We start from the raw sequence: 24,386 nt of genomic DNA on the forward strand, positions 1-24,386 counted from the left end.
ATAATTTCTTAGAACGAACTCTGATGGAGGTGGGAGAGATACTAAAAGAGTATTTTGCATCAGTGTTTACTGTAAAAAAAAAAACAGGATATGCAAGATATAGAACATGGAGAAATAAATAGAGGCATCTTGAAAAATATCCATATTACAGAGGTGGTGGTGCTGGACACACAAAACACAAAGGTGGATAAATCCCTGGGACCTATCAGAAGTACCCTGGAACTCTGTGGAAAGCTAGGGACGTGATTGCTGGGCCCTTTACTGAGGTATTTGTTTCATCGATAGCCACAGGTGAGGTGCTGGAAGACTGGAGGTTGGCTAATGTGATGCCACTATTTAAGGTGGTAAGGAAAAAACAGGGAACTATAGACCAGTGTGCCTGACGTCGATGGTGGGCAAGTTGTTGGAGGGAACCCCGAGAGACAGAATTGACATGTATTTGGGAAGGCAAGGACTGATTATGGACATCTTTGTGCATGGGAAGTCATGTTTCATGAACTTGATTGAGTTTTTTTAAAGATGTAACCTAGAGGATAGACGAGGACAGAGCAGAAGAGACTTCAGTAAGACGTTAACAAGGTTCCTCATGGTCAGACTGGTTAGCAAGGTTAGATCACATGGAATACAAGGAGAACTGGCCATTTAGATACAGAATTGGCTTGAAGGTAGAAGGCAGACGGTGGTGGTGAAGGGGTGCTTTTCAGACTGGAGGCCTGTGCACAGCAGTGTCCCACAAGGATCGGTGCTGGGTCCACTGCTTTTTGTCACTTATATAAATGATTTAGATGCGAACACAGGAGGTATGGTTAATAAGTTTGCAGGTGACACCAAAATTGGAGGTGTAGTGGACAGTGACAGAGGTTACTGGGCCAAATTGGCCGAGGAGTGGCAGATGGAGTTTAATTTAGATAAATGTGAGGTGCTGTATTTTTGAAAGGCAAATGAGGGCAGGACTTATATACTTAATGGTAAGGTACTGGGAGTGTTGCTGAACAAAGAGACGTTGGACTGCAGGTTCATAGTTCCTTGAAAGTGAAGTCGCAGGTAGATAGGATAGTGAAGGCAGCATTTGGTACGCTTGTCTTTATTGGTCAGTGCACTATGAGATTACTGTGTGCAGTTCTTGTCTCCTTCCTATCGGAAAGATGTTGTGAAACTTGAAAGGGTTCAGAAAAGATTTACAAGGATGTTGCCAGGATTGGAGGATTTGAGCTGTAGGAGTGGCTGAATAAACTGGGGCTATTTTACCTGTCAGACCTGAGGGGTGACCTTATAGAGGTTTATATAATCATGAGAGTCATGGATAGGTCAAATAGAAAAGGTATTTTCCCTGGGGTGGAGGAGTCCAAAGCTGGAGGGCATAGGGTTAAGGTGAGGGGAGGAAAGTTTTAAAAGAGATTTAAGAGGCAACTTTTTCACCCAAAGGGTGGTGCGTGTATGGGACGAGCTGCCAAAGGAAGAGGTGGAGGCTGGCACAATCACAACATTTAAAAGGCACCTAGATGGGTATATGAATAGGAAGGGTTTAGAGGGATATCGGCCAAATGCTGGTAAATGGAACTAGAGTTATTTAGGATACAGAACATTATAGCGCAGTGCAGTCTGGTCAGCATGGACAAGTTGAACCAAAGGTTCGGCTTCTGTGCTGTATATTTCTATGAGTCTACTTATTACTTTGCATAATTTGCATTGAAAACAGGAATTAAAGAGTAACTTTTCCACCCAGAGCAAACTCTCTACTTGAATAAAAGCAAAGGACATTTTTAAAAATGCATGGACGTACAAAGATATCATAATTTACAATCCTGAATTCAAGAACTGGAAAGTGGGATTAGGCTCAAAATAATTTTATTTTGGCCAGCACAGACAGAGTGGGCTAAATCGCCTTATTCTGTGCTGTAAATTTTTCATTTTTTTTTAATGAAACCTAGCCTGGTAAATTTCAGTACTAAAAGCTAGTTCCCTACATTTGAAAGTAGAAAAATAATAAGCAGAAGTATATTTATTCAATATTTAGGCTGGATGGGTTAGTTTTGTTAATGATGTATTTATTTACCCTCTAGCACCTACCCATCATCAATAATCCTAACATTATACATTAATAATCTGGATGAAAAAACTGAAAGTATTGTTGCTAGGTTTGCAGATGATAAGGATAGGTGGAGGGACTGCAAGTGTTGAGGAAGTAGGGAGACTGCAGAAGGACTTGGACAGGCTGGGAGAGTGGGCATAGAAGTGGCAGATGGAACAAACAATGGGGAATGACATTCTGTACACTGGTTGGAAGAATAGAGGCATATATTATTTTCTAAATGAGGAAAGGCTTCGGAATTATGAAGCACATTCTGGCTCAGTCGTCAGTTAGGAAAGTAAATGCAATGTTAACATCAAGAGGGCTTGAATACAAGAGCAGGGATGTACTGCTGATGTTGTACAAGGCCCTGGTCAGACTGCATTTGGAATGTTGAGAGCAATTTTCAGCCCTGTATCTAAGGATGTGCTGGCACTGGAGAGGATTTGGAAGTGGTTTACAAAATTGATTCTGGGGTAACAGACTTGCCATGTGAGGAGCGGTAGAAGGCTCTGGGTCTGTACTCAATAGAGTTTAGAAGGATATGGGAAGATCTGATTGAAACTTACAGAATACTGAGTGTGGACATGGAGATGATGTTTCCATTACTGAGAGAGACTAGGACTTAGAGGGCATAGTGTCAGAGTGAAGGGATGACCTTTTAGAATTGAGATAAGGAAGAATTTCTTCAGCCAGATGGTGGTGAATCTGTGGAACTCACTGCTGCAGAGGGCTGTGAAGGCCAAGTCATTGGGTGTATTTAAGACAGAAATAGATAGGTTCTTGGTTAGCAAGGTTATGGAGAGAAGGCAGGAGAATGGGGTTGAGAAATATTATGATGGTTGCATGGTGGAGCAGGTTTGACAAGTCAAGTAGCTTAATTCTGCTCCCAAATCTTATGGTCAAATACGTTATCAGTTCCTTACCCAATCAGAAAGATCCCCTTGGAGGATCCTCTTCTTAAAGACCCTGGAGTGTGCTTGGGAAGAAACTGTTGCTGGTCTTCTGGGGATCTGCCAGTAATGTTCTCCAAATGCATAGTGGTCTGCGAGTCCAGTTTGTCTTGAGATGCACTAGATTCCGGTGTTGAAGGATTTACAGAAAACTCCCTTTCCAAAGTAGGAGAAATCGCTGTCCTACAGGCTTGGCTGCTGCTATGTGCATAGTTCCTCTGATTTTTGAGCTGTAAAGTTGCTACCTTTGATGTGCATAATGACAATAAATCTGATATTTCACCACTATCTTCTATCACAGACTGCTTCTGGTCAGGAGTGAGTAATGGATTTTCCTTCCTGGTTTCTTTTTCAGTCACTCCCTCACTCTCACTCTTACTCCACTGCATATCCTGGTCATTCATAGAGCTTTTCTCATGAGCTACCAATCCTGACACATTACTGCCCATCAATTCTCCAGTTACTTCATTCATCTCAGACAGCAAATTTCTCTCTTCATCATCGTAGAGTGAAAGCTTTTCAAATTCAGCCATGAGGTTAGAAACAGGGGAAAGGATATCTTTTGATCCAGACATGGTAAATAAACGAGAAGATTGCCCTCCAGGATTTTCAGTACCAACAGGAGAACAGACTCCATTTAAGTCGGGTGAGATCGCCATGTCAAGTTTACTTAGATGGTTTGTAGAATCAATAATGTCTGTTGAGTGCTGCACAGGAAGTATATGGCATCCATTTCCTTCAATGGTACCAGGGCTAGTTCCAGAACTAACTACTGACATGCTGACTTTTAGTGCAGCATTTTGTCTATTTTTTAATTCTTCTAAACTGAGGTCATCATCCAAAAAAGAACCAGTGATCGAGCTGCAGTACTTATTAGTTTTACCTGTAGGAGGAGAAAAGAATAAATTTTGATTGCAATTTTTCACAAAGAATAAATTTTGATTGCAATTTTTCACAAAGACCTTAAATATCATTCCTCCACAATATTCGCTTTTAAAAATCACAGCAATAAGAATGGGAAACTCTTAACAACATGAAATGATTGAGGTGAATAACTTGGGTATCTTTGGGGGAAGGCAAATAGTTGAGGGAGAAAGGAGCAGAAGAAATGTTGATAGGATGAGACAAGACAAGTGGGAAGAGGCTGGTGTGTGGCTGATAAATGATCAGATCTTTTGGGCTGGTTTTTATTATATAAATTATAAGGAGTTATGACTAAAGAAGATTAACACTCTTCACCTCAGACTAGGACGAGATTAGAATCTCATCCAATGTTAATGCTCCAACTCCACTGCCAGTATCTGCAAGTCCCTCTGAAAGTTTACAAACAGCTACTGCTGCATAAGAAAAAAATAAATGTTTGCAGCTTGTAGCTGCTGGATTTGTTTCTTTACACTACAGCACAGAAGCTCACTTTTGTTATTTGCTTTAACTATGTATAAATGTTGAAAATTAAAAATTGTATGGATTTGAAAGTAGCAACCTCTGCGTTATTCTTTAACATGGCCAGCAGCTTAGAATCATAGAATCCCTACAGTGAACAAGCTGGTCATTCTGCCCATCGAGTCCACACTAATTCTCTAAACAGCATCCCACCCACACCCACGTCCCTATTCTATTCTTGTAACCCTGCATTTCCAATGGCTAATCCATCTAGCTGACATATCCCTGAACACTCTGGCCAACCTCATGAGGGTGCTACCAAAGTACCACCAACACATCTCCTGCCCCACCAGAAGGTAGAACATGCTGGACCACTGCAGCACAACCAAAGAGACCAACTTCTCCATCCCCAGCCCACATTTCAGAAAATCAAATCACAGTGCTGTGTTCCTCCTCCTAGCTTACAAGCAGAAGCTGAAACGGGATGACCCTTTACAAAAAGTAGTACATGCTGACCAGAGGCAGCAGAAGACAGTCTCTGGGACTGTTTGGAATTGATGGACTGGACCATTTTAAAGTACTCAGCAAAAACCCTAGATCAGTACATCACCACTGTCACAGTCTTCATTCGCAAATGAGTAGAGAATTGCATGCCAAAGAAGTCAAACCAAGCAATCCCCAACCAGAAACCTGGGAAGAACCAGGAAATCCACCCCCTACTGAAGACCACGCATGCAGCCTTCAAGTCAGGCCACCCAGACCTATACAAGACGTTCAGATATGACATCTGCAAAACCATCAGGGATGCCAAGAGGCAGTACGAGTCCAAGTTGGAGGGCCAAACCAGCCAAACAGATTTCCGCTGCCTGTGGCAAGGCCTGAACAACATAATGGGATACAAAATGAAGCAGAGCAAGATAGCAGACAAAGACACATCCCTCTCTGCTTTCTATGTTCCGTTCAATAAGAATGCCAGCAGTGTAATGGCACCTGCCCAACAGCCCCAGACGTACCTGTGCCCACTGTCACCGCTGCTGACTGTCTTCCTGGGAGTCAACCCAAGGAAAGCGACAGGCCTGAATGAGCATTCAGATCCTGTGCAAACCAACTGACAGAGGTATTCACTGACATCTTCAACCTCTTCCTCATATAAGCACAAGTCTCCACCTGCTTCAAGAAGACCATTACATCCCAGTACCTAAGAAAGCATATACAACGTGCCTTAATGACTATTGCCCAGTGGCTCTGACGTCCATTATCATGAAGTGCTACGAGAAGCTGGTCATGGTCCATATCAACTCTTAGTCTCTCAGCCTGCTCAAATCACCTACAATTTGTCGACCAACCTTACAATAAACTTACCATTTCCCTAGCCCTGAACGCATCCCTAGAACATGCTAGACAACAGGATACCTTCATCAGGCTCCTGTTCATTGAAAGTGGAGCTGTAGTCAACACCATTATCCCCTCCAGACTGATCTCAAAACTCCATGACCAAGGTCTCAGCTCCACCCTCTGCAACTGGATCCTCAACTTTCTAACCCACAGACCGTATTAGGTGAAGCAACACAACTGTATGTCTTCCATGATAACACTCAACACTGGAGTGCCCCCCCAAGGATCGTACTCAGCTCCCTACCTTATACACTGACTGTGTTGCCAAATTCCAAACAAACACCATCTACAAGTTTGCTAACAGCACCTCCATGGTAGGACAGATATCAAACAATGAGTCAGAATACAGAAAGGAGATAGAGGGCTGGTGATGTGGTGCAATGAGAATAACCTCTCTCTCACAACATTGGCAAAACTGAAGAAATGATCACTGACTTTAGAAAGAAAGGAGGAAAACACGGCCCCATCTACATCAATGGAGCCGAGGTTAACAGGGTGGACAGCGTCAGGTTCCTGGGAATGACAACAACCAACCACCTGTCCTGGACTTCCCACACAGATGCGATGGTCAAGAAGGTATAAAAATGCTTCTTCTTCCTCAGGGGGCTCAGGAAATTTGGCATGTCCGTAAGGATCCTCCCCAACTTCTACAGATGCACCACTGACAGCATACTATCAGGGTGCATATTGGTCTGGCATGGCAACCACTCTGCCCAGAATCATAAGAAACTATAGAGGGTGGTGTGCACAGCCAAGACCATCACAGAAGCCAATCTTCCAACCATTGACTCCTTTTACATGGCCTGTTACCACGAAAAGGCTGCCTACATCACCAACAATCCATCGCAACTCCGCAATGCTCTCCTATAACCTCTTCCATCAGGCAGAAAATAGAGGCTTGAACACATGCACTAGCAGGTTCAAGAACAGCTTCTTTCCTGTTGTTATTAGACTGATGAATGGATTCTCTAACTTCAAATAATGCTGATCTTGCTAATGTTGATCTCGCCTAGCATACATACCCTGTGCAACACAACCTGTATGCCTTTACATATTTTTCCTCACCCAATAATCTATGTCCTTGATTACTATGATCTGCCTGCACTGCTCATAGATAAAGCTTTTCACTGTACTTAGGTACACATGACAATAAATAAATTAAATAAATTTAGCTTGGCCAATCCACCTAACCTGCACATTATTGGACTGTGGGAGGAGACTGGAGCACCCGGAGGAAGCCCTTGCAGACACAGAGGGAACGTGCCAACTCCACACAGACAGTTGCCTATGGTTGGAATTGAACATGGGTCCCTGACGCTGTGAGGCAGCAGTGCTAAATGAGCCACTATGCTACTTCTTAAAGAGAATTGAAACAGGAAACCAATTCTTGTTTGGTTTGATGGAATTTGCATTGATAGACCCCGATATAAATGCACAAAAAGCCTGATAAAAATAATGAAATATGCAAATCTCAATTAAATGTTGCTTTTAAACTTTTCATTTGAATGAAGAAAGTTAAAGACCTTACAGAGGTCTCACAATAAATCTTAAATAGCTGGTATAACAGAGGAAAGGTTATTTTCATCTGGCTTATGAGATAATGAGAAGCAGGTTATTATTGGAAGCAATGTTTTCACACAGGAAGCTATAAGAATCTTGAATGTTATATTTAGAATGACTAATGCAGTCAAGATTACATAATGTAGAATCCTTACAATACAGAAGCAGGCCATTCGGCCCATCAAGTCCATATCAACCCTCCGCAGAGATTCCAGCCAGACTCACCTGCCCTACCGCATCCCTGTCATCCTGCATTTCCCATGGCTAACCCACCTAACTTGCACATCCCTGAACACTATGGACGATTTAGCATGGCTAATAGACCTAACTTGCACATCTTTGGACTGTGGGAGGAAACTGGAGCACCCAGAGGAACCCCACACAGACACAGTGAGAATGTGTAAACCCCACACAGACAGTCATCAGAGTCTGGAATTGAACCCAATGCAGTGCTATCCACAGAGTCATCGTGATTGGAAAAGGAAAAATATAAAAGATTAAAGATAGCAAGGTTAGACAAAGTGAGCCAGTACATATAGCTCACCAAGCTATAAGGGTGGTGATGGTGAGGCAGATTTCAGTAAGCAAAACAAACACAAAATGGTCAGTGTATTTCAGCTATATACATTTATTTAATGGTGCAAATATTTGCAATCTTTCCTTTAACTAAGTTTGGAATTCTGCCTTGAAATGCACAACCACCTTACTGCAGCTTCCAGACTGTAACATATGAACAGGAGTAGGCCAACATTTGTGACTCGTATGACTTCAGAGTGACTGCTGAGAACGTTGACTCTCCAGGGAAACAGCACACTCTACCCCAGCTCTTCATTCACTATGCGGTTGGATGCTGCTGTCCCCTGGCTGAGACAGACTCTGTTCAAACAGCTGGTTATTGATTCTGCTTGCTTCCCTCAGTTGGCCTCAAACTGTTATTCACATTATGCAGGTAGGGGAACTGAAATACAGTAGTTTTGCGGTTTCCATGGCGTCTAGTGCAATTAATAAAATCTGGATTCTCAATTAACATCATGCAGCTAATGTACTGGTCTACTCTAATTGGGGGTATATAGTTCATGTGGAAGAACTGGTATTGTGCTATAATTCCCATGATTCTTATTTACTTTTACACTTACCAGTTGGTGGAGGACTTCTGAATTTATTGCAGATATGGATGTCTCCACCTTTCTGTTCAGCTTTTTTACTCAGATAGTCTTCTATTTTTCTAATTGCTTCTGGTGCCGCAAGATCAATAAAACAGCCAAGAAACTCCCAGTACTCAGCCCATGGGTGTCCCATTTCATGAGCCAAATCCCTGAAATGAAAGTTATTACTACATTACACCGTTACTTATTAAAAGCCCACTTGAAAGATTTAAAAGTCTTCTTGGTAAAGCATTTGCTTGTTTTTTCCTCTAGGTGAAATTAATGCAAGCATTACTACCGGCTGAATAAATTATTAAAAAAGTGAAATGCAGAACGCACAAATTATCGGGCAAGAGCCATGTGGCATGGAAACAGATCCTTCTATCCAACTTGCATTGAGCAGACATCCCAATCTGACCTAGTCCCATTTGCCAGCATTTGGCCCACATCCCTATAAACCTTTCTTATTCTATTTCACATCCAAATGCCTTTTAAAAGTTGTAATTGTACCAGTCTTCACCACCAGCTCATTCCATAACTGGACCACCCTCTGCGTGAAAAAGTTACACACCCCTCAGATCCTTTTTCAATCTTTCCTCTTTCACCTCAAACCTATGCCCTCTAGTTTGGACATCCCCACCCATGAGAAAAGACTGAGATGTTCACCCTATCCATGCCCCTCAAGGTTTTATAAACCTCTAAAAGGTCACCCCTCCGTTTCCATTGTTCCAGGGAAAAAAGCCACAGCCTATTCAGCTTCTTCCTATAACTCAAACCCTCCAGTCCCAACAACATCCATGTAAATATTTTCTGCACTCTTTCAAGTTTAACAACATCTTTCCAATAGAGGGGCGACCGGAATCATACACTATATTCTAAAAGTGGTCTCACCAATGTCCTGTACAACTACAACATAACATTCCTATACTCATGTTCTGACCAATGAAGGCAAGCGTGCCAAATGCCTTCTTCACCATCCTGCCTATCTACAATTCCACTACCAAAGAACGATTCATCTATTAAATGAAGTGATTCCTTCTCCTCACTAGGGAGCGCCTAAAAATATCTAAGTGCAATCATGTTAACTATTCAATTTTTAACATGCCTAACAGAAAAGCAAGGCCACTCAGCCCCTCAAACTGTTCCAATGTTTGACATGAGGCAGATCGGATTGTTGCCTCTACTCCACTTTCCTATCTATCCACATGCCTTCTGACAGACTTTTACATCAAGATTCTGCCCAACTCATTGTTAAAAACATTTAATCAATCTGTCTACATTGATGTGGTAAAAACAATGACTGCAGATGCTGGAAACCGGATTCTGGATTAGTGGTGCTGGAAGAGCACAGCAGTTCAGGCAGCATCCAAGGAGCAGCGAAATTGACGTTTCGGGCAAAAGCCCTTCGTCAGGAATGTCTACATTGATGTCAAGGAGAAAACTCCACAGATGAAATATTGCCACATCTCCAACTGAAATGGGAGACCCTTCATTTTTAAATGTGTCTCCTGGTTCTTTTCTCTCTTACAAAGGAGAGAATATCCTCCCAGCATCTACCCTGTTTAGGCTCCTCAGGAGTTTGAAAGTTTCAATAACATAAACTCTTATATTTTTTTAAACTGAGATAGATACCAGTCCAATTTGTCCACCCTTTACCAATTAGACTAGCCTTTCATCCCAGAATTCAGCCATGTCAGCCTTCAAATGCTATTATATCCACTCAAGTGAGGAGATTAAAACTGTACACAGTACTCCAAATGTGGTCTGAACAAAATCCTATGAAACTGTCACCAAACTTCCCTTCTTTAATATTCCATACTTCCAGCAATAAAATGGCAACAGTCTATTTGCCTTCGTCAACACTTGCTTAATCTCTATACTTTTTTTATGATTCATGTAGCAGGACGCACAGATCTTCTGTGGTTCCCTTGTTCAAAAAGGGGAGTAGGGATAGCCCTAGTAACTATAGGCCGGTGAGTCTCACTTCTGTTGTGGGCAGGCCTGTACTGCGCTGTATTCTTCTATGTTCTATGTTCTATAAAGGTTTGCAATTTTTCTTCACCAAAATAACATGCTGCTTTTCCTATTCCTCCTGTCAAACTGGACAAGTTCACATTTTCCCACATTATATTCCATCTACCATTTTTTTGCCCACTGCACCTAGCTATATCCCTTTATAGGTTTTATATCCTCCACACAATTTACTTTCCTACTCATCTTTCATCATCAAATCAAATTTAGCAACTAAAACTTCAGTCTCTTCATCCAAGTTATTTATACAAATTGTAAATAGTTGAGGCCCCTGCATTGATCCCTGTGGCACTCCAGTAGTTACACCTTGCTAATCTTCAAACAACCCATTTATTCCTACCCTTTGCTTCCTATTAGCCAACTAATCCTCTATCCATTACAATGTTATCTCTACACATTCTGCCTAAGTGCATTAATAATTTCTAAGTGCTCCACTACAAACCCCTTAATAATCATTTTCCCTGATGCAAGATGTTAGTCTCAATAACCTCCAGTTAGAATGGTTTATTTCTTTGTTGAATTAACACGTGTATAACTTTATATTCACTGTGACCTTTGAACGGTTTAATAAACTGGACGTTATTATCTAGTTTCTTTCTTTTTCTCTCTGATAGCACAACTCTTAATGGATATTAACAGTGGTTAAGTAATTCAAACAGGAGCTCTCGGTGCACTTTTCAACTGTCAAGGAAACATGACCCATTCAGACCACATCTGGAGTACTGTGTACAGTTTTAATCTCCTCACTTGAGTAGATATAATAGTATTTAAAGTGATGCTCACAGATGTGTAAATTCTCACATGAAGTCAATCAGGTAGAGGGCATTGGTGGAAACTATCCCTTACTGACTCAAGAAACACTCAAACGGAGGTCAACTACGTCAGCATAAGCTGTCAATTAATCATAGGTCCTTCAGAGCTGTAAGCTTGGATACATTAGGTAGACAGCTTGGGAGAATGTCAGCACTTTCAAATTGATACTTAAAATGTTGCTTGAAAATCTCTGCAGTGAAGAGTGATTGTTTTCTATTTAGCAGAGGTATTTATAGCATATATAAATATAAAAGTTTCCAATAAGCCCAGAGGGTGACAGGGTTTCTCTCTCATTAGACACACACAACTGGTGGTAGTTAACAAAGGTCACCACATCTCAGGTGAGGAGCAAAATTGAGAAGGTGACATCGACTTGGTAATCTCAGCTGATAAAGGAAATGAATCCAAACTGTTGGCATTACTCTTGTTACCAACCAGCCGTCCAAGCAATTGAGCTAACCGACAGCCAACATAGTTAGACTATGTCTGCACAGGATGAACTATTCACGTCCTCATTTTCATATTTAGAAGGAGAGGAAGTTGTAGATTGCGATTTGGTGTCCTTACCTTCCAACTCTCTCATAGCCTCGCTCAGCATCTGCCTTTTTAAATTCATTTGCTCTCTCTCGAGATGGAGTTTTCCATACTCTCCGAAATTCCTCTGCCTGAATTGAAACAAGAAAAGAACGACAACAGTATAAACAAACTGTATCTGTTCTAAGGAAAAAAAAATCATGAAAAACATTGGTGCTATATAAATAGGAACATAAGAACTAAGAGCAGCAGTAGGCCATTTGGCCCTTCAAGCCTGCCCTGCCATTCAATAAGATCATGTCACCTCAGCTCCACTTATCCATCCTCTCACCATAACCCTTTATTCCTTTACTGTTCAAAAAATTCTCTCTCAGCTTTAAAAGTATTTATTGAGGAAGGCTCAACTACTTCACTGGGCAGCGAATTCCGTAGATTCACAACCCTCTGGGTGAAGAAGCTCCTTCTCAATTTAGTCTTAAAACTGCTCCCCATAAAATTTTGCCCTGAAGGAGGGTTACACCTTAAACGTCGACTTCTTCACCTCCTGTTGCTGCCTGGTCCCTTATTTTGAGGCTATGCATTCTTGTCCTAGTTTCACCTGCCAGTGGAAACAGCCTCTCTACTTCTATTCCCTTCATGATTTCATATATTTCTATAAGGTGGCTCAGTGGTTAGCACTGCCTCCTCATAGCATCAGGAGCCCGGGATCAATTCCAGCCTCGGGCGACCTTGTGTGGAGTTTGCTCATTCTCCCCACATCTGTGTGGGTTTCCTCTGGGTGCTCCAGTTTCCTCCCACAATCCAAAGATGTGCAGGTTAGGTGAATTGACCATGTTAACAATACAGTGTCCAGGGATGCGTAGGTTAGGTACATTAGTTAGGGGTATAGTGTAGGGGAATGGGTCTGGATGGGTTACTCTTCAGAGGGTCGGTGTGGACTTGTTGGGCCAAAGGGCCTGTTTCCATACTGTAGAGATTCTATGATTCTATGAAGATGCCCCTCATTCTTCTAAATTCCAATGAACATAATCCCAGTCTACTTAGTCTCTCCTTATAAGCAGATCCCTTCAACTCTGGAATCAACCTAGTGAACCTCCTCTACACTCTTCTAATGCCATACATCCTTTCTCAAGTAAGGAGATCAACCTGCATGCATGCAGTATACCAATTGTGGCCTCACCAGCAACCTATACAGCTGCTACAGCTTTTAAACTCAATCCCTCTATCAATGAATGACAAAATTCCATTTGCCTTCTTAATTACCTGTTGCACCTGCAAACCAACCTTCTGTGATGCATGCACAAGGACACCCAAGTTCCTCTCCATAGCATCATGCTGCAATTTCTTTTTACCATTCAAGTAATAGTCCTTGTTACTGTTATTCCTACCAAATTGGATGACTTCACATTTATTAACATTGTACTCCAACTGCCAGACCTCTCCCCACTTACTTAAACTATCTGTGTCCCTTTGCAAAGTTTCACAGTCCTCTGCACACTTTGCTCTACCACTTATCTTAGTGTCATCCACAAACTTTGACACTCTACACGTGGTCCCCATCTTCAAATCATCTACGTATGCTTCCTGTTAGCCAATCTTCCATCCATTGCCCGTAACATCGTGCATCTTTATCTTATGCAACAGCTTTTGTGTGGCACCTTCTCAAATACCTTTTGGAAATCTAGATACACCACATCTACATAGACACCCCTGGGTCCCCATGCTTGTAATGTTTTCCAGTAGATTAGTTAGGCATGACCTTCCCTTCATGAGCCCATGCTGCATCTGCCCAATGGGACAATTTCAATATAGATGCCTTGCTATTTCTTCCTTGATAACAGACTCAAGTATTTTCCCCAACTATGGAAGTTAAGCTAACTGGTCCATAATTCCTCATCTTTTGTCTATTTCCTTTTTTGAACAATGGCATCATATTTTGTTGTTTTCCAATCTGCTGGAACTGCCCCGGAGTCCAGTGAATTTTGGAAAGTTACCATGAGTGTATTTGCTATTTCTGCAGCCATCACTTTTATTAGCGTGTGATGCATTCCATCAGGGCCCGAAGTACACAGGCACAGAATTTATGGTCAGAGAGGTCAGTGGACAGAGAGATCAAAAGATCATACAAATGATGAGAATGGAATGTCAACAGGCTCAATAATAGGTCTCTGTAGGTGATCAAGAGTGTTAGATGGTGTGAGTAAAGTGTTACCAATTGAATAACAAGCAAAGGGATGACCAATAATCTGATTAAATAAGGCAGAGAGATGATGACAAAAAAATTCAAAATAAGATGGTGCTGGAGACAAACCAAATGTCTGAAATAACATAATAGGTAGGAGAGTTGCCTGGCAAGGGTCCAACCAAAGTAATAAGTAATCCAAAACTAAGTTGCACCTCAATGTCCTGCTGACTTTCGGGAGGTCTAAAGTACAACCCCATCAAGGTGATCATTCCCTTTTTATTGTTAATTTCAACCCATATATTTTCACTGAACAATTTTTCAGAAATACCTTCTCTAGTTACAGCAACAATGTTGTCCTTAATCAAAAAAGCCACTCCCCCCTCTTCGCTTGCCACCCTTCCTACAGCATCTGAAACCTGGAACATTAAGCTGCCAGTCCTATCCAGGTTTCTGTAATAGCTTCGACATCCTAACCCCATGTTCCCAAAAGTGCTCTGAGTTCATCAGCCTTCCTTTGCACTGAAATAAATGCAATTTAATTCATCAGAGTTACTTGGTTCTCTGACTTGCTCTTGCCTGTCTTTTCTAATTAACGTGTTCTTTTCAGATTCGAAACCACCCTCTTCTGTCTTGCTGTTTACTCTGCTACTTAGGATCCCTCTAGCCCCCCCACAAATATTCACAGCCTCCCATTATAGAATTAGCAAATCTTCCCTCTAGGACATTTGTCCCTTACTATTACAGGTAAACCCATCTTTTTTGAACAGATCTTTTCTGCCCCAGAAGAGTTCCCAATGATCCAATAACCTGAACCTTTGAACACTGCACCACCTCTTCACCCATTCATTTTATTCTTTACCTCATTTGAGCTAAGCACCAGCAGTAAACTACAGATTACTACTCTTGAGGTTCTGATTTTTTAATCTTCTACCTAACTTCTTATATTGACTCTGCAAAGCCTTAATCTTTTCCCTAATTATGCCATACCTACTAATGTGTACAATAACCTCCGGTTTCTCATTCTCCCCTTTAACAAGAGGCTTCAAATGTTTTAATACATTCTTAATCCTGGCACCAGTAAAGCAACATACCACGAGTGGCACTGCTGCTTCAAAGCACCAGGGATCCACTCTAACCATGGGTGAACATCTGTGTGGAGTTCGCACATTCTCCCTGTGTCTGCATGGATTTCCTCTAGGTGCTCAGATTTCCTCCCACAGTCCAAAGATGTGCAGTTTAAGGTAAATTGGCCATGCTAAACTGGGATGTGTAGGTTAGGTGCATTAGTCTGGGGGGAACATAGAGTAATAGGGTAGGGAAATGGGTCTGGGTGGGATACACTTCGGAGTGTTGGTGCGGACTTGTTGGGCCAAGTGGCCTGTTTCCACACTGTAGGATTCCATTCTATCCTAGATTCACATTCACTGCTGCAATATCTCCTGTCTGTGCCCTTGACAGGAGTGTCCCCTATAACAATTACTTTTAAATTTTGTCAAATCCCACCTAACAAAAGATTCATTCTTAGTGCCCAAGATCTGACTGTCTCTTCTATTTTCCTTCAAGAGACTATCCTTCCAACAGTATCCCAAACTGATGAGAGTTGAAAGATATTGCGACTTAGATTATCTTTACTAAGTCACTCACCCACTATATTTATTAATACCAGGTTCCCGTTCATTCATTCATAACCCTTTACTAACCTGCCGTTTACTATAACGCATAGGGGAATGGGTAGGTTGCTCTTTGGAGGGTCGGTGTGGACTTGTTGGTTTGAAGGGCCTGTTTCCACACTGTAGGGAATCTAATCTAATCTAAGTTTCGTTCATTCATTCATAAAACCGCATTTTGTATGATATTGTACTATTACAATGTAGACTAAAATTAAAACACCCCTTTCAACCCAGTCACTTTAAACACTTATCAGGCATATTTCTACATCAAAAGCTACCTCTGCATAGGTGTCAATATTGTAAACAATACCATCCCCATGTAGTGTCCATGAAACATTACAATATTAATCAGTCGTTACCAACCATCTCCCGGACCTGAATAGATTACAGAACATCAAACAGTTTCTCCAATTAGTATGCACTTGTTAAATAACTTTTAACCAGTCCATTATCCCTTTAAGAAACTAACTGTCAAAAGAGTGCTTGTATGAAATTGCTTGAATGAATGAAGCTCACACCGACAAATAGTAAACAAATCTCACAAACCAGCTGTAGTAACCTTTATTCTTTTAATAAGTGCAGGTACAATTTCTAACTTATTTCGATCATATAGACTTAGTATTTTTTACTAATGTTTACTAACTTAAAAGACAAAAGACTAACACCTCTCAATTATGCAAGCAGACCAGACAGACACTAAGCACACGTTTTAACTCGGCTCCTGTTTCCTACGACAGAAATCCCTCAAACTTTTATGTACTATAGATAAAACAATGTAACACCATAGTAATGGAATTTTAATATATGTAAGAAATGTGTATAAAAAGGCTAGTATAATTACTGCATTTCAGGATTCTATTGCCACTTTCAACTTGTGCTACTTGCGGTTGCTGAATAAAAAAGGCTATTTTCGCCACTCACTGATTTTGTTCGTTATTTGAACACGATCCCACATTATGTACAGTAGTCAGGAGTGGGGGCGTTCCTCCGCCATTCTTTGATTCCCCATTACTAATTCTCCATCCTCATTTTTCAGCAGTCCCAATGACGACTCTTGCTCCCCTCCCAAACAACTCTGGCCAGTTGCTTGCTCATGTCTTTGCAGTTACTTTTCACTCAATTCTAACACGGTTACATCAGGTTCAAAACCTCTCCCTCTCAAACTATAAGGTGAATTCTATCATGTTGTGGCCCTGGGGTTCCTTCACCTTAAATTTCCTAATCAAGTCTGCCTCATTACACATCACCAAATCCAGAACTGCCTATTCTCTAGCCGTCTCGACCACAAGCTGGTCCCAAAAAATGCATGGTGTCGACATTCCACAAATTCCTTTTCTTTGGCTCTGCTACTAACCTGGCTTTCCCAGTCCACCTGCATATTGATGTCCCCAAGATTACTGTAATATTGCCTTCCTTGCATGCCTTTACTATCTCCTGATTTATTTTCATTCCTACATTCTGACTACTGCTAAGTGGCCTGTATATAACTCCCACAGGATCTTTTATCGTTTGCAGTTCCTTAACTCTACCTATACAGATGCTGTATCCTTATATAGATCCTATACAGCTTCTTGCTATTGATTTAATTTCTTACTTACAAGGTAACCCCAACCCTTCTGCCTGTCCTCTCAGTACAACATATATCCTTGGATATTTAGTCCAACCATGTCCCTGATGCCAACTACATTGCAATCACCAATTTCAATCAGTGCTACAAGCTTATTTACCTTGTTTCATCAACTGCACACCCTTCAGAACAACACACTCAGTCCTGTGTTGACTACCCCACCTTTTCAGTGGTGTCCCCTTATGGCTGTACCGGAACTTAGATTCCTAATTCTTTCCATACTCTCTGCCCTACAATGAATGAACCAATAATCAGGATAATATATGTAAGATAATTAACAATGACCAATGAGCACAACAACTGCTTACTTAGTAGATATCTCATGAGTTGCAAGAATAATTTTTACAAAAAAAGATAATTATAGATCTATTTAAGCCCAAGAGTTTGTACATGTTTACAAGACAATTTTAAGGATAATATTCTAACATACATGCAACATCAGAACAGCTACAATATACTTACTCACTTTATTCAATTATCATGTATTTTAATGACAGAGATTCAGTTTTAAAAAGAGGAACTGTTACCTTGGATGGAGGCATGGGTCCTGCAAACGCTCTAACTTCCATAACTGGATCCTTGGGATTCCCAATGTGCCTGGATAAAGATGTGCAATGCTGCTCAGATGACTGATCAGGTGACCAGGGAGAACCAATTATGGGTGGACAGGAGTTGTCAATATCTCTTAGCAATGGTACATAGTATCGATCTGAAACAGAATATTGTCAGTTCAATTTGAATATCAACTATTTGTACTTATAACCAAAAATCCTACAACAGAACAAGACACCAAGTTATAGAGGTGTAAGAAAACCAATATTAAAGCAAATTAGGAAACAGATTAGAAGTATGTGCATGAATTATGGTCTTGATGTTAACTTCCAAATCATAAAAACCTTTAGGCAGCAATTACATTATGTTATAAAGCTAGTAAGAAAACAGTTCCACATAATGAGAGTTTGATTAGATTAGATTCCCTACAGGCCCTTCAGCCCAACAAGTCAACACAGACCCTCTGAAGAGTAACCCATTCAGACCCATTCCCCTACATTTACCCCTGGCTAATGTACATAATACTGTGGGCAATTTAGCATGGCCAATTCACCTGACCTGCACATCTTTGGATTGTGGGAGGAAACCCAGGCAGACACAGGGAGAATGTGCAAACTCCACATAGTCTCCCAAGGCTGGAATCAAACCTGGGTCCCTGGCGCTGAAAGGCAGCAGTGCTAACCATGCACATTATTATATTATTTTCACAAACTATTCTTGCAAAGCTTAGATGAGTTCAAGGTAGAATGTGCAGAATTAGCACCATCTTCTGGAGATACACCATTACAACTAGGTAATGTACACCATTTGTTGTGAGTTCCTATGCCTGCTGGTCTAACCACAAGATCACAACTATCAGTTATTTGCAATAAGGTACATCCCGTGCATTGCGTCTAGCGAAACAGGGTTTTAGACAAAATTTTTTGTCAATCTTCTGAAAGGGAGGAATTAGAGTAGTAGAAGGACATTCATAGAAGGTAATACGGAACAAGGATTATTTTTTGCCCCATTCTGCTACAAATACTACGTATAAGCAGAAATGGGAGGGACAAAGTACCAACAGAGACTCTCTAAAGATACAAGTTTCATGGCCTGATCCAATTTTCAGGCCATCAGGCATGATTCTATTGAAGGAAAAATGAACGGAGTAAAATCATAGGCTCGCTCAGTAGCAGACAAGCCACTTCAGTTGTAGGTTGAAAATTATCCCTTTATTTCCCCCTTTCTCTTAGCAAACTTGTGACCAAAACCAAATGAACTACTTAAACGCTTTAATACACACTGCAACCTATACAAACACTGCCAAGCTAACAGGGCTAATACACTTGCATACAGTAAAGATATAAAACGTCATATACATATAAGAGAAGTAAACTTAAATGCTTTCAGAACTTAAGTTAAATAAGTCCAAATTATAATGTGCCTTCCCTGGCTGTCTATTTGCAAATATAGTCAGAAGTATCTACATTTGTGGGCGGCATGGTGGCACAGTGGTTAGCACTGTTGCCTCACAGCGCCAGAGACCCGGGTTCAATTCCTGCCTCAGGCGACTGACTGTGTGGAGTTTGCACATTCTCCCCGTGTCTGCGGGGGTTTCCTCCGGGTGCTCCGGTTTCCTCCCACACTCCAAAAGATGTGCAGGTCAGATGAATTGGCTGTGCTAAATTGCCCGTAGTGTTAGGTAAGGGGTAAATGTAGGGGTATGGGTGGGTTACGCTTCAGCGGGTCGGTGTGGACTTGTTGGGCCGAAGGGCCTGTTTCCACACTGTAAGTAATCTAATCTAATCTAATTACTGTTAGAAAGCAATATTTTAGTAGTGTCATGGTATGTTGCCATTTTGTGTTGCCATCACTCCTGCTGTACCAATGACGACTGGCCTTGCAAACCTCCCATAACACCTCCAACAATTTTAATGAGCCATTTCCTCATACCAGCCAGACATTTGATCAAAAGGTGTTCAGCAATAGAAAGCCCCTCAAAAGAAACAAACTGCGCACGGGCATAGCATGCATTTTATTAAATCCTTAGTCTTAGAGTGACTGACCTTGTAAAAACTCTCGGATCTTTTCCTTTAGTTCTTCAGATTTATTTTTACTCCTTTCACAGATAACCTGTGGAATGAAAAAATGCAACCATATTTATTCTGTTCATGAAAGAAACTTTAATTTAACATAATTTATGGGAAAAAAAAGATAATGAAACCTTACCTCCACAGGAGTTTGGCCACACTTGTTCTTTGCAAATTTGCTGATATCAGGATGTGAGCATAACACATTAACCACCTCAGCATGTCCAAATTTACAGGCAAAATGTAATGGGGTGTCAAAACCCTGAAAATAAAGTAATCGATTTTAGAAGGGGCTTTGGTGAATTAAATGTTTTCTAAATATAAAATTTTGAACCAAACATAGCAGACCAATTCGATTTCAAACTCCAAATTACACAGTAAACAAGGATTTATATGAATTCTCCCTTGCAAGATGAATATATGCTCTCCTACACACCCATTTGCTGGAAGGTATTAATCATGCTGACAAAACTGTATTAATAATCTATTCCAAGCTGCAATGGAAACCTAGTCGTACAGCCTCTCAGCTGCTGCAGTCCTTATGACTCCAGTGCTCCAAAGATTATATGAATCCCAAACATGAGCAGAACACAGCGATGTATTTCCAGGTCAGAAAGGAGAGACATGGAAGGGACAATACTTCGAAGAATTTTTTTTTGTCTCTCAGTGGTTAAGTACGTGAAGCTGAGGGATTTTATTTAAGATTCCCCACAGTACGGAAACAGGCCATTTGGCCCAACAAGTCCACAACAACCCTCCTAAGAGAAACCCACCCAGACCCATTCCCCTCCCCTATATTTACCCCTGACTAATGCACCTAACACAGTGGGCAATTTAGCATGACCAATTCACTTGACCTGCAGATTTTTGCATTGTGGGAGGAAACCAGAGAACCTGGAGGAAACCCAAGCAGACAAAGGGAGAATGTCTGTGTGGAATCGAACCCGGGTTCCTGGCGCTGTGAGGCAGCAGTGCTAACCACCGAGCCACCATGCTGCCCAGTCGAAGTGAGCCTTGTGTGATAATTACAGTCAATCTCTAGATAATAGATGCATATCGATAGACGAATGTGAAAGGAGAGGACACTGAGTTCAGTAGCAGGGAAACGGCCAAGACGACTTTCCCATCTTAGATATGCTTTGAATGTTGTTGGTAGTACAATACAACTCAATACCCTTAGACTTAAGTTCTTCTACTCTTTATCTCATAGCCTCTATTGGAATGTGTATGTGATGTTGACAATTTTATTATATTAAGGGTACCATGTAAACACAAATTTTAGTAGATAGCACCAAGCTTGATGATACACAAATAGTTCGCTGACAGCCACTGATGTGAACATATTGGCTGTTGTGCAGGCTAACTGCTTGTGAGCATGATGCTGCAATCCTGGGAGGTGGTGTTTCGCTCTAGCATAACTGTTACAATCATGGGAAAATAACTTAAATGTAAATGACCTCCAACTAACTTAGGGATTTAGAAAGACAACCTTTTTTAAAACATTGAAATTTCAACAATATTAGATTTGTGTCATTTAAATGTAGATAGTGATAAAGATTTAGGTAGCTTTTTCCAATAGTTAAAGGGTGATTTTTCATGGAAATTTCAAAATTCAGGGGCAACTAGATAATATCAGAGTATCTGACACAGGAGAAAGTGAGGTCTGCAGATGCTGGAGATCAGAGCTGAAAATGCGTTGCTGGAAAAGCGCAGCAGGTCAGGCAGCATCCAGGGAACAGGAGAATCGACGTTTCGGGCATAAGCCATTCTCAGGCTTTGGTGCTGGAGTCTGATTTTCCATCTATAGCAATAACTGGGACATGAAACATAGAAAGAAGCTAAAATGTGATGATGTGACACAAATGAAAATCAAAACTGGAGAACCTCAGCAAGTCTGGCAGCATCTCTGGGGATAGAAACAAATTTAACATTTTGATTTCAACTTGACTCTTCTACAGAGCTGAAGGAGTTGGTAAAATGATAGTTTTTATGCAGTTGACAAAGGGCAATGAGGAGAGAGTGAAACAAACGGTGAGAGCTTACAAAGCAAAAGACAAAAGGAGTGTGCTAATGGGAGTACAGGTAAGATATATTTTATTTATATACATATACACAAAATAGGCATTAATGGTAAGTGCGAAAAGTCCAAAGTAGATCAGCTTTGCCGAGAACATGTACGTTAAAAAAAACTGGTGGGGTATGGGGTGTCAAAATGATGGGGAGTGCCTGCTCTTAACTTCTTAAACTCAATGTTGAGCCCTGAAGGCTTTAAAGTGCTAAGCAGAAAAAGAATACTGTTCTCTCAGCTTTCATTAGGCTTTGCTGCACCTCTGACTATATTATGATGTATTGAAATAGCAAGGTACTGCAAGGTTGAGATTGATCTTAAAGAGAAAGCTGAGGTATTCCTTTAAGTAGTCACCCAGTTTGTGTTTGGTCTTGACAATTTAGAGGAAAGCTCACTGTGAGCAGCAACTACATTGTATTAGATTGAAAGATGTGGAAGTAAACTGCTGCCTCAAGGGTGCTTACAGGATAAGGGAAAGTGTTACACCTTCTGCAAATTGCATGGGAATGTGGTGTGAGGAAATGTTGGAAGGAGAGGACCATGGTGACATGGAGGAATAGTCCTTGTGGAATGCTGACGTGGGAGGGGATGATGTGTTTCGTGGTGGCATCTTGCTAGAGATGGCAGAGGGTAAGCCTTTACAGAGGTTGGCAGGGTGGAAAGTGAAGGGTGAGGAGAACTTTGTTGTTGTTCTGGGATGGAGGGGAAATGATGAGAGTAGAAGTATAAGAAATTGGTTGGACGTGGCTTTCAATTATGGCTGGGGCAATCCACAGTTGAGGAAAAAAGGAAGACATGTCAGAGGCACTCCTATGGAGGACTGCAATATTGGAACAGATGCAATGGAGAGAAGGATGGACATTAGAAGCAAAACTGATTAATTTTCCAATTCCAGTCAAAAAAAAAGGAAGCAGCACTGATGATATCACTGAGAAATTGCTGAGGGAAGGGCCCACCATTTGAGTAGGATTGCAACAAGGAATGTCCACATAGCCTGCAAAGTGACAGACATAACTTGGACTTGTGTGTACCCCTAATCAGACCTTCCAATTGGAAAGAGTGAAACTTATTTAAAGAGAAACTGCTCCAAAGTGAAAAAGTGAAGAGGAGGGAGGACTCAATACCAGTGAGTTGTTGCAGCTTGTGTTCCTTAACATCTGAATGGAAAAGGGAAATGTTGCTTATTCAGACACCGAATGAGACGAAGAACCAAAATGCAACTGGAGTTTTGAAATAAGATGAGTCGGTGCTTATGGAGTGGGAAAGAGATCAAGTGTGCACATGTGGCAGTACATAGTACGGAGTATGGAATTCGACGTGGCAAAAATAGCTTTCTGAAATTCTCTCTCTCAAGGTAATGGTACAATGGGTTAACGAATAGGCACATAACTGGTAAATGAATAGAACACAAATAAAAGGCTGAGTAGACCACATGCCCTATAAAGGTTGCTCTGCTATTCAACAAATCATGACTAATCTGTTATTTTAATGCAGATACATGCAAAATACAAATATTTGCAACAAAACAGTGAGCTAAGGAAATTTTGCCTTAAGAGCTGTCTAATAAGAGTGGAAGCCAAAATGATTTTGTAGTTTCATGTTAGATTTTATCAGTATTCTCAGATAGATCACACTGGATGTACAGGAAATGTAGTAAAATGCACAATTCAACAAAAAAAAATAAAAACACTACAATCCAACCTGAAATTCAAGCTACATTTTGCCCTGTATAACCAGACCCAAACAGCTGACCATTTGTACTCTTTGTTTTACACAAAATAAAAATCAACATTCTTCATTAACAGCAGCGACAGTTAACTTAGAAACTTTTCTAAACTCACAAGTCACATCAATATTCACTGAAAGTCAAAACAAAATGTAATACCAACCATTTTATCAGGTGTATTGAGATAAAGATCAACTATGTATTTGATTCGTTTTTGCAGCATAACTTCATTATCATCTGGATACATCAGCAGCATAAATTCAGGGTTTTCCAATGTGTCCAATAGAAGTTGGCAAATTTGAGGCTGATTTTCTTTAGCAACAACATGCATGGCATTATATCGACATCCTTCCTGCAGTTTATACACAAAAGGTATTTTATTTCACAGAGGAAACTTTTATTTTCTAATCCACTTCTCCCTTGTTCTGTGCTCAATTCCCTTGCTGAAGCAGTAAAAGGTGATTTTCTTCAAAATTTCAAAAAATACACTGGATAACCGGGTATAGGATGACTGGAGCAGTTCTATTGATACTACTTCATACAAATTTGGTTTTCAACCTACACCGCCCTTCAGAACAAAATCTCATCTTTTTGGTAGTGTCCA

General features: G+C 40.9%; 1 protein-coding gene across 4 annotated transcripts in view; it reads right to left on the bottom strand.

Annotated features, from left to right (window-relative positions):
* The window catches only part of ankle2 (ankyrin repeat and LEM domain containing 2), a 56,739-nt gene that overhangs the window by 7,168 nt on the left and 25,185 nt on the right, over positions 1–24,386 (bottom strand). For all 4 annotated transcript variants that reach the window (XM_043715432.1, XM_043715431.1, XM_043715430.1 and 1 more), the window contains 7 exons: positions 23,946–24,134; positions 20,128–20,250; positions 19,965–20,031; positions 17,895–18,076; positions 11,919–12,016; positions 8,499–8,677; positions 2,998–3,907 (listed from right to left, as the gene is read on the bottom strand). In XM_043715432.1, coding sequence (XP_043571367.1) covers positions 2,998–3,907; positions 8,499–8,677; positions 11,919–12,016; positions 17,895–18,076; positions 19,965–20,031; positions 20,128–20,250; positions 23,946–24,134 — 1,748 coding nt within the window. The remainder of the gene's footprint in view (positions 1–2,997; positions 3,908–8,498; positions 8,678–11,918; positions 12,017–17,894; positions 18,077–19,964; positions 20,032–20,127; positions 20,251–23,945; positions 24,135–24,386) is intronic.

Source organism: Chiloscyllium plagiosum, chromosome 25 (assembly GCF_004010195.1).
Source record: "Chiloscyllium plagiosum isolate BGI_BamShark_2017 chromosome 25, ASM401019v2, whole genome shotgun sequence".
NCBI classification, from domain to species: domain Eukaryota; kingdom Metazoa; phylum Chordata; class Chondrichthyes; order Orectolobiformes; family Hemiscylliidae; genus Chiloscyllium; species Chiloscyllium plagiosum.